The following is a 15,666-nucleotide window of genomic DNA, read 5'->3' as shown; positions in this document are numbered from 1 at the left end:
GATAATAAGGAAATAAGTAATCACCAAATACAAGAAAATAATACGACCAGGAAAGAGAAGCACCAAACTCAACAAAGAGAACCAATCCTATGGGAAAAGATTAATGGAACAAATAGAAGATTTTAAAAGTCTAATGAATATTCTCAGAGAAGAGAGACTATCGCAAGAAACAAAAAATAAACTGTTATGAAAAAACAACCAAGTGGAAATTTTGGAAATAAAAAACATGATGGATAGAGTGAAAACCTCAGCAGATGGCCTAAGAATAAAATGCACAGAACTGAAGAAGTAACTAAAGAATGAGCTCAGGAATTTTTATTTTATTTTGGCTGTGCCAGGTGTTAGTTGTGGCATGCAGGATCTAGTTCTCTGATTAGGAATCAAACCCAGGGCTCCTGCATTGGGAGCATGGAGTTTTAGCCACTGGACCATGAGCAAAGTCCCAGGAATTTTTATAGAACTTGACACAAAAAGACAAAAATACATAAAGTATGAAAGAAAAATTGAGACATAGTATACAGAGCAAGATATTCCAAGAGAAAAAGGAGAGAGTACTCAAAAAAAATGAAGAAAAACATTTCAAGAGGAAATACATGAATCCTTATAGTGGAAGGGTACATTAAACACCAAGCAGAAATCAGATGGGCCAAAGTATGAGATTCAAAAGATAAATACAAACAAAGAAACCAGTAAAATAATGAAGTCTAAGTAAGTATTGCTTGTTAGTAATAATGCTGAACAAGAAGGAAGTGGAGAAATTGTGCCCTAAAGTTCTCATTTTGGAGAGAAGAGGCAGTTACAATCCATTTTGCTACAAAATGTCTTATCTGTAATGTGAAAGAGTTCATATGTGATTGGTACAGATGGGAGTAAGTACAACCTAGAAGTTGTATTGGTTCATAGTGATTTTTTCCCTAGCACATTAATGTTTTGCACCTTCAGATTATCTGCAGGTAAGCACAGAAATTGTCAACAGAGCTAAATACAGCAAACCAAAACCACAAAAAAAGCATGACTCAGTAAAGAATATTATAACGGCTGATGTATACATGTATACAATGAAATACAACATTAACCATGAAAATAACAACCAGGATGGTAACCAGTTTTTTTTCTATTTTTTCTATTTTTACTTCTATATTTGGTTAAAGATAGATTTGCCTAAAACTGCTCGTCAGTTGTCTAAAACTACTAATTCAATTCCATCCATCATTCCCAAACTCCAACAGTTACAGTAAAAAAATCTGTTTTTTATTTACCTAAAAAGCCAATGAAGACTTAGACCAACAGAGCAGTAATAGTACTAAAGGAGCCGACTTCAGTTTCGTATTCTTGCTAACAAGGTGGCCAAGAAATCAAGCCTTGGGATTTTAGAATCTGTTGATACAGGGAAGTCTGCTTGATCAATTTTAAGGGATTTAAACCTTGATATGTGAAGTCAACAACTATAGTCAACAGTTTTCTCTGATGGGCCATAAGTATGGTACCACACTGCATTTTCTAGCACTAAATAGCTTAAACCTTATGGTTCATAAACTTACCTATTATTTACCACTTCCAAGATCATGGTTGAAATACAACATTCATTAGGAAATAGACTCTGAATATATTTTGAGCCTTGGAGAAGCTGAAGATCCTTAAAGTTTTTTATAACTGAAGACTTTAAAAAGTCAAACACCTAACATAATGAAAGAAATAGGAAAATGAAGCAAAAATGTATAGCCCATACTAGAGAATCTTAACCCTGTAACTGTTCCTACTTGCTGCCACACACTCATATCCCTACAACTGTTTCACTAGATGAGCATGACGCAAAAATTATAACTTTCAGTGAGAACTTAAAAGGAGCTGAAGACATGCCTGACTTGAGAGAAAAATGGCTAAAAATCAATATTACCCACACCCAGGGAAACACGTATGAGAAAAAAGGGTAAAGGATTTTATATTTTCATTCTTGCAAATAATATTTCTAAGAAATATTCCTTGACCAAGTTGAAACCTATTCTCATTAATTTCAACTTGGTCAAGGAATATTTCTTAGAAAGCTACAACATAATACGACTGCTATGAATACCCAGCTAAACTTGCCATTCTTGCTACCTGGACTGTGTGATGTTCCCACTGCTATTCCCATCTCAGCCCCTGGCTTGCCACATAGTTGGAAACAGAAGTATAAATCAAGTATCTGAAGAAGTCTTCAAGCAGCTCCCAGAGAAGAGTGTGGGCCTACATTCTTACAGGGGAATTTGCTGCTGGCAGGATGGGAGTGAAATTATTTAGGAAAGGATAAACAGGCTCTTACACTCCTTATCAACTACAGAAGGAAACCAAAAGTCACTCATAAATACCTGTTCCTCAAATCTTTGTATTCTTGTTACAGAGAGCAAGAGGGCGATGCTGAAAGGACAAATACTGCTGAAATCTCCTTGCTGTGTTGCCTAGAACAGACAAACCAAAAAGAAGTCATAACTTACATTTGAAAAATACAACATATTCTACTTAAAAACAGGTCCTTAAGTGGATCAGAAACCTAAACCTAAGAGCTAAAACTATAAAACTTTTGGGACTTCCCTGGCAGTCCAGCAGTTAACTCTGTGTTTCCAATTCAGGGAGTGCAGGTTCAATTCCTGGTTGGGGAACTAAGATCCCATATAACACAGTATGACCAAAAAAAAAAAAGCCTACAAAAACTTTTAAAAGGAAACACAGCTTGGTATTTTAAATCATAATTTTTTCACATGTGAATTGAATAAACTTGGGGGAAGTAATGTATAGCTTACATTTGGAAGGATAGAATTTGTTTATATATAAAGAACTGGAAACAAGAAAAAAAAATAAAAGGAAACACAGCAGAAAATCTTCAAGAGTTCGGATTAAAGATTTCTCAGATACAATGCCAAAAATATAATTTATGTAAGTAAAAAACTGATAAACTGGGCCTCATTAAAAATCAAAACTCTGGTGCTTCAAAAGAAACACCATTAAGAAACAAGCCACAGACTGAAAAAAATATTTGCTAATCACATACACGATAAAGGACTTGTACCCATAATATACAAAGAAATCTTAAAACTATGTAAGCCATGCAATCAAAAGATGGGGAAAAGATTTGAATAGACATTTCATCAAAGATTGTTGATGTTGCTGTTCAGCTGTTAAGTCATGTCTGACTCTGCAATACCAAAGATATTAGAATGGCCAATAAGCTGTTTTATAGCTATCAGAATAGGTATAAAAAAACAGACAGTAACAAATGTTGGCCAGGATGTGGGAAAAAAAGGAGTCCTCATACAGTGCTGGTGGCTATGTAAAATGTTGTAGCCACTTTGGAGGACAGTTTGGTAGTTTCTTTAAAATATAAACATGAATGTATTACAAAACCCAGAAATTCTACTGGTAGGTATCTACCAAGAGAAATGAAAACATATGTCCCTACACAAAGACATGCATTTGGATGTTCACAGCAGCATTATTCCTAATAGCCAAAAAGTAAAAACAACTGCAGTGTCCATCAACTGGTGGACATCTAATCAACGGACACACACACACACACACACACACACAGTGGAAGACCATTCAACAACAAACAAGAATGAAATACTGGTAAATGCTACAACATGGATAAAAACCTTGAAAAATTATGCTCAATGAAAGAAGCTATACACAAAAGATTATATATTAAGTGATTTCATTCATATGAAATGTCTGGGAAAGGTAAATCTATAGAAACAGGCATGAAGGATCTTACAAGGTGATGAAAATGTTCCACAACTGAATTATGATGATGGTTGTTGCACAACTGGGTAAACTTATGAAAAATCACTGAATTATACTTTAAAATGAGTGTATTCTATATTACATAAATTGTAACTCAATAAAGTTAAAAAATAGGTTTTTGAGCCCTAAAAGAAATGGCAGACAACAAAAGAAAAAAATAAATCAAAGATGAATAAAAGAGAAAACCAAAAAACAAAAATAAAACAGTAAACAAATACAAAGCTTGTTCTTTGAAAAGAACAGTTACTAGAAACCTAAATAAAAAAAGAGTATATAGACACAGAGAAGATAAAGGAGCTTTAAAGGCTACTTTTCACATTTGGTCTTTAAATATCTTCTCCTACAAAAGGGACCTGAGGCTCCTTGGAGAAATCAGATGCAATAAGGAAAGCACAGGTGTGTTTTGGATAGCTTACGCCATGGAAGTGCTCAAAGACTAACATGGCCATGTTAGAAGGACACATAAGCCAACCTCAGGGATCCAAATGGCCAAATATGGATCATTCTGGGTACTGTTTATGAGTACATGGAATTTTAAAAGGTTCATGGTTGCATAACAATATTCAAAAAAAAAAGAGGGAGGTGTGGGGCTCTTTTCACAGAAAACCAACTAGAAGGAATGACCAATAAAAACTTCTGATTTTAATTCTACCATTTTGCAACTCCCAGTATAATTACTGATTTAGGACAAGAATCATTAATAGATGGGAAACCAAAATCCACTGTGTGGAAGATTGCTAAGGAAAGGATTTTCACATGTCTCAAATTATGACCCCATGGATTAATTTCTAATTACAAAGGGAAACATATATCTTTGCAAGTGAAGAAAACTGCTGGTCCTTGTCTTAATAAAATGATTTGGCTAAGACTGCCTGATACTATGAGCCTTTTGATGTGATGCAATAGAATTAAAGCCTCTGGGACAAATCTAGCTCACCACCTTTTTTTGTACAGCCCATGAGCTAAGACTGCTTTTCACATTTTTAATTGTTGAGGGGAGAAAAGTCAAAGGAGTAATAGTATTCCATAACACATGAAAATTAAATAAAATTAAAACTCAGTGCCCATATAGTTTCACTGGCCCACAGCCACACTCATTCATTCATGTGTTGTCTCCAGCTGCCTTCTTGCTACAAGAGTAGTGTAGCGGTGACAGAGGCTATGTCATCCGCAAAGCCTGAAATAGTTTATCTGGTCCTTCAGAGAAAGTTTGCTGACTCCAACAAGAGAAAAAACACAACAGCACTTGAGACATATTCTCACCAAAAATGTTTAACTTGAATCTAATCATGGGGAGACAATAAGACAAATCTGACAATATGAGACACAAGAAAACTGGGCAGGATTCTTAAAAAATTCAATAAAAAGGTATTAATCCTTATTCTTACGAGACACATGTGGACATATTCAGGCACTGAAGTGTCAATATTTCTTCTTTTAAATGGTTCAGAAAAAATATACTTGAGAGAGGTGAGATAAGGTAAATGTAGCAAAATACTTAAGAGTTCAAAACATTTCTAATTTTTATCTTACTACTTCACAAATATTTAACAATGACTTAGCTTCACAAAACTCCATGATTTACTATGAGAAAGAGACAATTTCCCCAATTCGCAAATAAGGAAACAAGTCAAGAGTGAAGTTCATATAATAATGGAGCTAAGGCTAAATTTTGAATTTCCTACAGAACAGTCTTCAACTTTAAACAAACAAACAAACAAACAGAAAAACATTAGAACACTTAAGGTCTGGTTTTAAAAAGGGACTTGCTTAAAAATGTAGTGGTATCATGTATCTTCCACTTTCAAAGTTAAAAAAGAGACCCTCTAGACCCAGGGTCTTTCTATAGTATTTCTATGTATTGGTTTCCAGTCATTAAACGGCATAAAAAGAGGCTTGAGTTCAAACGTCCTTGTTTCATAGAGATCCTGGATCACCTTAAGAGTCTGGTTACTACCTTCAAGTGTCTCAGGAGTTCTCTGCCTAGCTCAAAATCCAACTTGATGGCAAACACAATATGTAGAATAATGGTGCCTTCCACGTGACGAAGTTCATCCAATGGTACAGTAATAAGATCCAAGTACCTAAAAGATTCAACAGAAAGGTTTGAGCTATAGCTTGACCAAGAGACAACAGTGCATTTGCTCATATGAACGAATAGAAAAACTCAGGCTGAACTAACAGGATCACTGGAGGCAGGCAGAAAGTACAAAATCTACTGTCTTATTCTTTGCTCCTTTTCATGAAACTTCCTGAATGAACTGTCTATGGTCATTATTTCCACTTGTTTACCTCTCCCCAGTTAAATCCAACTCAATTAAGCTTCTGTGCCCTCCCTAACCTCCCTTCCAATGCTATTTGATTATCCTTGCAAGGGCTACAAATGACCTCTACATTGTCAAAATCAATACTCAAGTCTCACCCTAATTAAAGCCTCAGTAGATCTGACACAGTTGATCCCTTTCTTTCTGGAAACATGTTCTTCTCTTAGCTCCTGGGGCACTGTCACTGGCCTCAAATTATTTGTGCTGCCTCATCCTTCAAGTGGTGGAATGCCTCTGAGAGTTCAATCTTGGGTTCCTTTTCTCTTTTCACAACTTCCCCAGGGACCCCAAAGAGCCTGCAGGCTTCAGTCCCTTCCAATCTGTATCTCTGGTCCCAACCTCTCCCTGAAACTCCAGACTGCCTGCTTAGCACCTTCATATAAGATACTAATACATATCTCAAACTTCCATGGTAAAAACTGAGCTTCTTCTCCTCTAAACCTGCTTGTTCTGTCAGTCTTTCCTGACTCAGTATACAAGAACAACTTCTCATCAACTGCTCAAGTACAACAACTTAAAATTGTTATTCCAGGTTAGTAGATTGAGATAGGATTAAAAGCACAAATGCTGCAGACAAATTGCTTGCATTCAAATCACAGCTCCACCAATTTATGGCTATATAACCCCAGGAAATCCCTTAATTTCTCTGTGCCTTGGTTTCTCCATGTATAAAAGAGAGACAAAATGGAGTTGCTATGAAGTTTAAAGTGCTAAAAAACAGTACTTGGCACACAGCAAGCATTCTACAAATATTTGCTTCAAAAACTCTTTTCCAGCCATACCGTGCTGTGTCCTGCCTTTGGACTAACTCTTCCACTGAGAATGTTCTTTTCCTTGAGCTACATATTATGGCTCTTATCCTTCAGGCTTCAGGTAACACAGCACATTCTCAGAGGTTTCCCTGACCCCTCAACCTAACGTAGCCATGCTGTCACTGTCACGTCATCCACTTGAAACGTATGCATAGCCCTTTCCACTCTAATACTTTTCTTGTCATTTCTTTTCTTTTCTCATTAAAATTTCTCCATGAGAGCAGGAACTTTGACTGGTTCATCACTGTCCCAGGTCCAATAGCTTCTGGCACAGAGTAAACACTTAATAAATGCCTTTGAAGTCTATAACTACAGAGTCATTATTGCTGTTTTCCAGGAAAGATTAAAATAAGAGTTGAGGAGACTACACTATTTTTTAACTTTATTACTGAGCAGCTGAGGGGAAGGTAGGGACTGAAGAGTTAGATAAAGAGATGATGAATTTGGAAAAATGATTTTATTTCTATACTCTTTGACTCACTCATCACCACTTTGTTCCTCATTGTGTTGCTGATCTAGCTTGTTGAAGAAAGCTATGATTCCTACCAAGACCCTCTTCCGGCTTCCCTGAAAAAGAATAAAACAAAATAAATAAGGGCAAGTTAAACTACTTTTCAACTTAAAGAATTTTCAAGTATGAATTTAAATAAATTATAAGCTAGACTCACACTAAGAATTTATAGAACACTTTCATAAAAACACTTTTTGAAACAGAGTTTGAAATACATCTTAATATCAGACTCTAAGGGGCCTACAATCCACCCTTTCAGAGCTCTTCATCCCTCTTCCTACCACACACACGAGACCAGAGATAACACACATTCACTCTGAGGACCATGACATTTTTAGTAGACCAAATTGTCATATGTGAAATGAAAGTTTCTATGTCCTAGTACATAAAATAAAGAGTATGAATAAACTGAATGGTAATAATTGGTCATTACACCAGAGTTTAAAAAAATATTTTATTTATACCTTTGAGGAGAGAACCAGAAGTTGATAGACCAAGGGTGGTATTTCTTGAAGATTCAATTTGGAGAACACCTTCAACACTTTTTCCACCACAAATTCCACCTCTTCTATAGTCAGAGGGACAGCCCTGTGGATCAAAGACTCTAAAGGTTAGAGACCAATTTGGGAGATATCAGAATGTTGTTAATTGCGTCTTTTGATTTTTCTCTAATGGAGAACCTTAAAGGAAACCAATAATCTTACCTCAGCAAAGTTATCTTGGAAATAAAACATCATATACTTTAAATAAGAAATTAAAGCAAAAAAGGGTGGGGGGAAATCTTGTAACAGAAAACAGAGGTATCAATACTCTTACTCAGGAACAGTGGTATTTGAGCTTACTACATTTCAATTTCTAGCAGGTAAGTTCTCACAGCAGGATTAAAAAAGAAGGGAATGATGATACTTACTTGAACATAGAGGTGAGTTGGATTACATACTGATGATCCCATCTGATTAAAAATGAAAAAGAAAAGTTTATGTTGTTTTAACTTATTTACATGTTACTTTATAAAATTAGCAAGGAAGAAAAGAATTAGGGCCATTTCAAGTTTGATTTGCTGCTACTGGGAAATAACATCAAAGAAATGACATTTAAAACAATGAAATAACAGCTTTTAACCTACTGGACTGGCACAATCAAAGCCTGATGACATTCAGTGCTGGTGAGATTTTGGTGAACAAACACTTCACATACTATTTTGTGGAACATACACTGATATAATCCTTCTGGGAAGACAAGTTGGCAATACTACTTACCGACTTTAAACATGCACATAACCAAAGAGCCACCCAGCTTACTATTAGGAATATATCCCACGTACATGCTTATAAAAGGTCACCCAGACATAAAAGAATGTTAACTGCAACATCTTTTATAATAGCAAAAACCCAAATAGCCAATATTATTTACTGGCAAAAACTAAATAATCTAACAATTAGAGATTAGCCAAATATTAGAATACTATGGAACTATTAAAAAGAATGATGTAAAGTAGTATATGCTGACATGAACATATGTGTTAAATGAAAAATGCAAGGTACATTACAATGTAGAATGAATAATATTTTGTGTAATTAAGAATAAATGGATAAACATACCTGAGCTGATACATGCTTAAAATTATTTCTGTAAGAGACCTTATGAACCATGAAAGCAGTTATCTCTGGTTTGGATAATCTAGTTCCTTTCAATATATTGAAGTATAATCACAGTATTATGTAACTTAGTATTCTATTCATTTCAGACTATATATATATAAAAACACATATTAAGGATTTACTATATATATACATATATACACAAAGATCTTTCATCTTCGCTATATGTCTTTATATATTTCATTTTTAATGGGTATAAATTGCATGGAGTGGCTCTTTTATAGCTTACATACCACAACTTACATATCTCTATTATTGTATCCTTAAGCTAGTCACAAATTTCTGTATTGAAATGTTCATGTATGAAGACTTTCTTATACAATGCAGTTTTTCCTTAGCATAGACACTTGTATTTCAGGTTTAAAGATACAAATATCAGGCTTAATGATAAAAATATCACTTATATATCCCCCCCGCCCCAAAATAAAAGATAGTGGCAAGGTGACTTTCTAGCCTTGAAGACCCTGGGACTCCAAATAATACTATAGGGCTAAATTGCTGTGTTAAGATGGACAGTTAAGTAAGTAGAGACTATATGTATAATGTTAGAACAAAGAATACAGCAAATAACCTCTCTCAAAAACTGATCACAGACTAAATGGTTTTATAGTGGTAAATCATAAACAAAAAAATGGACTAAAACTTCAGTGATATAAGTTCCCAAAATAATGGTATTCCTTTTTTTGGTGACTTATAGTCCTGAGAAAAATTCTTCATATTATTAAGGACTTACCTGCCAGAACAGAGGGTGTTAATCAACTGCTTCTTACATTCTTCCCCACTTAGTTCACCTAGAAATGCAAAATACACTGAAGAATAAATCCGATTAAATGAAGAAAGAAAAAGCCACTAAAATTGGAAGAAAAATTACCTTTTCCATAAGTCAGATTTTCCTTTTTGGTACCAAGGGCAGTGAGAATGATGGGCAACAGCTCCAAAGATTTTCCATTTGTTAGCTTGCCTTCATTGATAGCACTAACAAACTCATTGGCTAATTCAACCAATAACTGTCCCGGAAAACGGTGAACCTAAAAGTTCATGGGATTAAAAAACATTCAGCAGATATCTAGATGTTTGATACCTCTTTCCAAAAATCAGTCTTTTGCTGAGTTGACAGAACTGGCATTGAAGCCCAAAACGGGTTCTAACAGTGATTCAGGGAATCATTCTGCTCTGGTAAAGGATTTCAAAAGGTCAGGATCTTCCATTAGTTCCCTGATGTTCTCAAATATTCCAGCTCTTGAAAGAGACCCATGTCCATGATACCGGAAACGTAACATAAACATCTAGGTGGTTTATGGCTCATTCATCGGCTATTTTGTTTTAGAACGGTAGTTCTTACTTGTAAGTAGGAACTACGGTGGGTTTGAGACATTTACATTTCCCCTCCCTCAACATATAACCAACCCCGCTCCAAATCCAACCAAAACCAAAACAGTTTTGCTTTCCATCTCACCTCCAGCATTAGCAATCCTGTGATTTCAGATGCTACTTCTTTTTGTAAATCCCCTGATTCCAACAACTGGATACAACAACTGTATATCTTAAGTCTCTTAAGAGCTCCAGCTTCCTCAGAACAGGGTAAACCTTATCATTTTCAACAGGTAGCACAGAAACAAAGAAAGAAAAAAGGAAGAAGTCTGACAAGGTTGAAGGGCAAACAGGAATAACAAACAGCTTTGCAGTTGAACACAGAAACAGAATGATCAAAATACTTACTATGGTACTTAGAACAGCCAATATTTAGGAGCTTTGAAAAAGTTTTTTAATTTAGACAGAAAACTGAAATACCAGTTTTTCTGTACACTTCCATCCATGCCATTAATTTTTAAAATAATTTTATAGTGCAGAAGAAGGAACACCTTCTAATATTTCTTAAAGCTTTTCGGGATCCAATAACCCAAATTAAGTAACATACTTTACTTCAAAACATCATCATTGAGTGAAGTCAGCAGGAAAAGAGAGAAAAATACCTTGAGGTGAATGGGAAGAAAAAAACACATTCCAAAAGTTATTGAATACAGCTAAAGTAGAGCTTAAAATGAAACCTACAGTTGTAAATACCTACATTAAAAAAGATCTCAAATCAATAACCCAAGCTTCTACCATAAGGAATTATAAAGACATGAAACTAAACTCAAACCAAGTGAAAAGAATATAAAAATAAAATCAGACATAAATGAAAGAATAGAATAATAAAAATCAAGGAAACCAAATCTTTTTCTTTGAAAAGATAAACAAAGTTGAAAAATCTTCACTGACCAAGAAAAAAAGAGAGAAGAATCAAATTACTAAAATCAGGAATGAGAGTGGCATTACTACTAATCTTGCAGAAATTAAAAAAAAATAAAATAAAGTAATACAATAAACAACATATGAAATGAATAAATTGCTGTAAAGATACAAAGTTATCAAAATTGACTAAAAAAGATAATAGAAAACCAGAACAGACTTATAAATAGAGACTGAATTAGCAATAAAACCTCTTCTACAAAGAAAAGTCCAGAACCAAATGGCTTTACGGTGAATTCACCAAACATTTAAAGAATTAACAGCAACTCTTCCAAAAAACAGAAGAGAAGGTAACATTTCCAAACTGAGTCTATGAGGTCAGTATTACCTTTATACCTAAACCAGACAAAGACCGGAGAAGGCAATGGCACCCCACTCCAGTACTCTTGCCTGGAAAATCCCACGGGCGGAGGAGCCTGGTGGGCTGCAGTCCATGGGGTCGAGAAGAGTTGGACACGACTGAGCAACTTCACTTTCACTTTTCACTTTCATGCACTGGAGAAGGAAATGGCAACCCACTCCAGTGTTCTTGCCTGGAGAATCCCAGGGAGGGGGAGCCTGGTGGGCTGCCATCTATGGGGTCGCACAGAGTCGGACACGACTGAAGTGACTTAGCAGCAGTAGCAGACAAAGATATTCTAAGAAAACTATGAATGATATTCCTTGTGACTACAGATGCAAAAATCCTCAACAAAATATTAGCAAACTAAATTCACCAACATAAAACAAAGACTGTACTCTCTAACCAAACTGGATTTAACCCAGTAACACAATACTGGTTCAATGTATGAAAATCAATTTCATATACCACATAAATAGAATAAAGGATATAAGTCACATGATCACCTCAGCAGATACAGAGAAAGCATTTGAAAATTTCAGTACTGTTTCATGATTAAAAAAATAAAACACTCAACAAACTAGGAATAGAAGGAAAACTCCTTAACCTGATAAAGGGCATCCATGAAAAACCCACAGAGGTTAAAGTGTCTGCCCGAAATGTGGGAGGCCTGGGTTCGATCCCTGGGTCGGGAAGATCCCCTGGAGAAGGAAATGGCAACCCACTCCAGTATTCTTGCCTGGAGAATCCCATGGACGGAGGAGCCTGGTGGGCTACAGTCCACAGGGTCGCAAAGAGTCAGACATGACTAAGTGAGAGACTTAACTAACTTAACATCATACTTACTAATAAAAAACTGAAAGATTTCCCCCTGAAATCAGGAAAAAAAACAAGGATGTTCACTCTCAGCATTTCTATTCAATACTGTACTGGAGGTTCCAACTGAGGTAACTAGGTTAGAAAAATAAAAGGCATCTAGATTGAGAAAGAGGTAAAGTTACATCTATTTGAAGATGACATAATTTTGTTTATAAGGGGTCCACAAAAAAGAAACTACTAGAACTAATAAGCAAGTACAGGAAGGTTGCAAGATATGAGATCAATATACTCATCTACTGTGTTTCTATACACTAGCACTGAACAATGAGAAGATTAAATTACGAAAAGAATCTCATTTACAATCACACTCAAAGAATACTTCAGAATAAATTTAATAAAAGTAGTGCAACACTTGTACTCTGAAAAGAACAAAATATTGTTGAAAGAAATGAAAAAGAACCTAAGTAAATGGAAAGATATGTCATATTTATTAATGGAAGACACATAAAGATAGCAATACTTTCCATAGATAGATTCAACATAATCCCTACCAAAAACTCAGTTTCCGTTTTTGCAGAAATTGACAAGCTAATCTTAAAATTCATATGAGAACTCATGAGACCCAGAATATCCAAACTAATTCTAAAAAAGAAAACAGTGGAGGACTTACACTTCGCAATTTTAAAGCTTACCACAAAGCTATTCTAATCAAGACAGTGTGGTGCTGACACAAAGAGACACATCTAGATCAAGGGAATACAACTATGAGTCCAGAAATAAACCCTCGCATCTATGGGCAATTGATTCTCAATAAAGGTACTATGGTGGTCCAGTGGCTAAGACTGTGCTCCCAATGCAGGCGGCCTAGGTTCAATCCCTGGTTATGGAACTAGATCCCACATGCTGCAACTAAGACGTAGCACAGCCAGATAAAATAAATATTTTTTAAAAAGAAGAAAAAAATGGGGAAAAATGAAGCTGGACTCCTACCTCACTCACATCATATACAAAAATTAACTCAAAAATGGATAAAAGTTTTAAATGTAAAAGCTAAGACTATAATCTTGAAAAGAAAACACAAGAAATCTTTTCAAGAAATCTTGAAAAGGTATAAATCTTTGTAACTTTGGATTAAGCAAAGATCTTTTAGATAAAAACCAAAAGTGCAAGCTACAAAAAATTAAGTAGACATCAAAATGTAAAACTTCATGCATCAAAAGATACCATTAAAAAAATGAAAAGAACCTAAAATGGAAAAGAACTTTTGTGATTCATACATCTAATAAGGGACCTATATCTAGAACATTTAAATATTATAACTCGGTAATAAAAAGACAATCCAATTTTTAAAAGGTCAAATAATTTGAACACACATTTCTCCAAAGACATACAAATGGTCAGTAAGCACAAGAATAGATATTCAATATCATTAGCCATCAGCAAAATGCAAATCAAACCCACAATTAGATACCCCTTCACACTCACCAGAGTGGCTAGAATGAAAAAGACAGTAACAAGTGTTGACAAAGGATGTGGGCAATGGGAATTCTTATTCAACAGTGATGGAAACATGATGCAGCAGCTTTGGAAAACAGCTCATCAGTCCTCAAACACTCAGACACAGAGTCATCATGCTGCCGCTGCTGCTAAGGCGCTTCGCCTGTGTCCAATATGACCTAGCAATTCTACTCTTAAATATTTACCAAACAGAAATGAAAATGTTTTACACAAAAATTTGTAGCAGGATTCGTAATTGCTAAAAAGTGTAGACAACCTAAATGTCCACCCATTCATGAATGGAAAAGTATAATCTATTCAGATAATGGAATATTATTCAACAGATAAAAGAAATGAAATACTGATACAGGTTACAACATGGACGAATCTTAGTAACCTTACGGGAAGTAAAAGCAGCCAGTCACAAAGGACACATACAGTATGATTCCACTTTTATGAAATATCCAGAACAGGCAAATCTATAGACAGAAAGCAGATAAGTGGTTTCTTAGGGCTGGAGTGGATCAGGAATTTAGGAGGTGACAGCTAAGGAATGTAAGGTTTCTTTCAGGGATAATAAAAATACTCGAAAATTTTGACAGGCGTGCATCTTGGTGAATATATTAAAAGCCGATGAATTGATATTTTAAGTGGGTGAATTTTATGACGTCAATTACATCTCAATAAAATAATATATACTTTAAAAGGGTGAATTTTTTAGTACATGGATTATATATCAATTTTATAAAACATATCATTAGCTAACTATTGGTCCTTCACAGCACTGATTTAACAGGATTAAAATAGTTATGAGGCAGTTTCCATAAATATTCGATAATTCATGCTACTTTGAAACTCGGATTTCCAAATCTAGGATTTTAAATAAGGTAAAAATAAGGTTAGTTACACAAGTGGGAGCCATGATAATCTGTTCCCAGTTTTACTCTTATTACTTTCACTTAGTATACATAGGCAGCAGCTCCTGATTCTCTGTTACTTCCTGGTCTCAGATATTTCTACAGAACAGTCATTTAAAAAGTTTCCAAATTTTAAATATGTGTTTTTGAACCCTTGCAAGGCAAGACCCAATTACTTGAGGGGGTAAGAAAAATAAACCAAGTTAAAATAACCTCCTAAGAGTCTAAAGCCACTTTTAATTTGTGCTTATAGAATTTTATTCTTCTACAATTTATAAAATGATTGTGAGTTACAATCTGCCACAATATAAAACTGGCCCTTGTTCAAGATACAGAAACAAATATTCCCCACTGGGAATTAAGCATCTCTAAATAAGTCAACTAAGGTATTCTATTTCTTTAACTCAGAGCTCTCTAGCCTCTTGTTAAACACAGATTAAGTATTAAACATTGCCGCTCTCCACAAGCTTAAAAGCACAAGTAAACCAAACCGTATTTTATGAAGTACAACCTTTACAGGTTCTAAAACTAGCAATACAATCTCAGATAGCCACTTCTACCTGCCTTAGAAAAATTATTTAAGTCCACAAGATAGTGCTATTGATTCTGTAAAATCCCCAAAACAGAAAAGTTTCAGTGGGGCTTCAAGCAATACGAAGAGTAGCAATAGGAGCCAAAACTAAACAAACATACCAGTGAACCCAGAGAGAGAAGAG

The 15,666-nt window shown here is 35.1% G+C and overlaps 1 protein-coding gene across 5 annotated transcripts in view; it reads right to left on the bottom strand.

Moving 5' to 3' along the window:
• FANCI (FA complementation group I) overlaps positions 1-15,666 on the bottom strand; it is a 64,160-nt gene that overhangs the window by 38,593 nt on the left and 9,901 nt on the right. For 4 of the 5 annotated variants that reach the window (XM_005910193.2, XM_070358247.1, XM_070358248.1 and 1 more), the window contains 9 exons: positions 10,542-10,672; positions 9,957-10,113; positions 9,819-9,876; positions 8,335-8,376; positions 7,889-8,012; positions 7,395-7,480; positions 5,735-5,861; positions 2,349-2,438; positions 1,542-1,678 (listed from right to left, as the gene is read on the bottom strand). In XM_005910193.2, the coding sequence (XP_005910255.1) occupies positions 1,542-1,678; positions 2,349-2,438; positions 5,735-5,861; positions 7,395-7,480; positions 7,889-8,012; positions 8,335-8,376; positions 9,819-9,876; positions 9,957-10,113; positions 10,542-10,672 (952 nt within the window). Of the gene's footprint in view, positions 1-1,541; positions 1,679-2,348; positions 2,439-5,734; positions 5,862-7,394; positions 7,481-7,888; positions 8,013-8,334; positions 8,377-9,818; positions 9,877-9,956; positions 10,114-10,541; positions 10,673-10,804; positions 10,940-15,666 lie in introns of those variants that run through there. The other variant, XM_070358250.1, reaches the window with a different exon arrangement.

Source organism: Bos mutus, chromosome 21, assembly GCF_027580195.1.
Source record: "Bos mutus isolate GX-2022 chromosome 21, NWIPB_WYAK_1.1, whole genome shotgun sequence".
Lineage (NCBI taxonomy): Eukaryota > Metazoa > Chordata > Mammalia > Artiodactyla > Bovidae > Bos > Bos mutus.
This window is presented reverse-complemented; position numbering and strand designations above follow the sequence as displayed.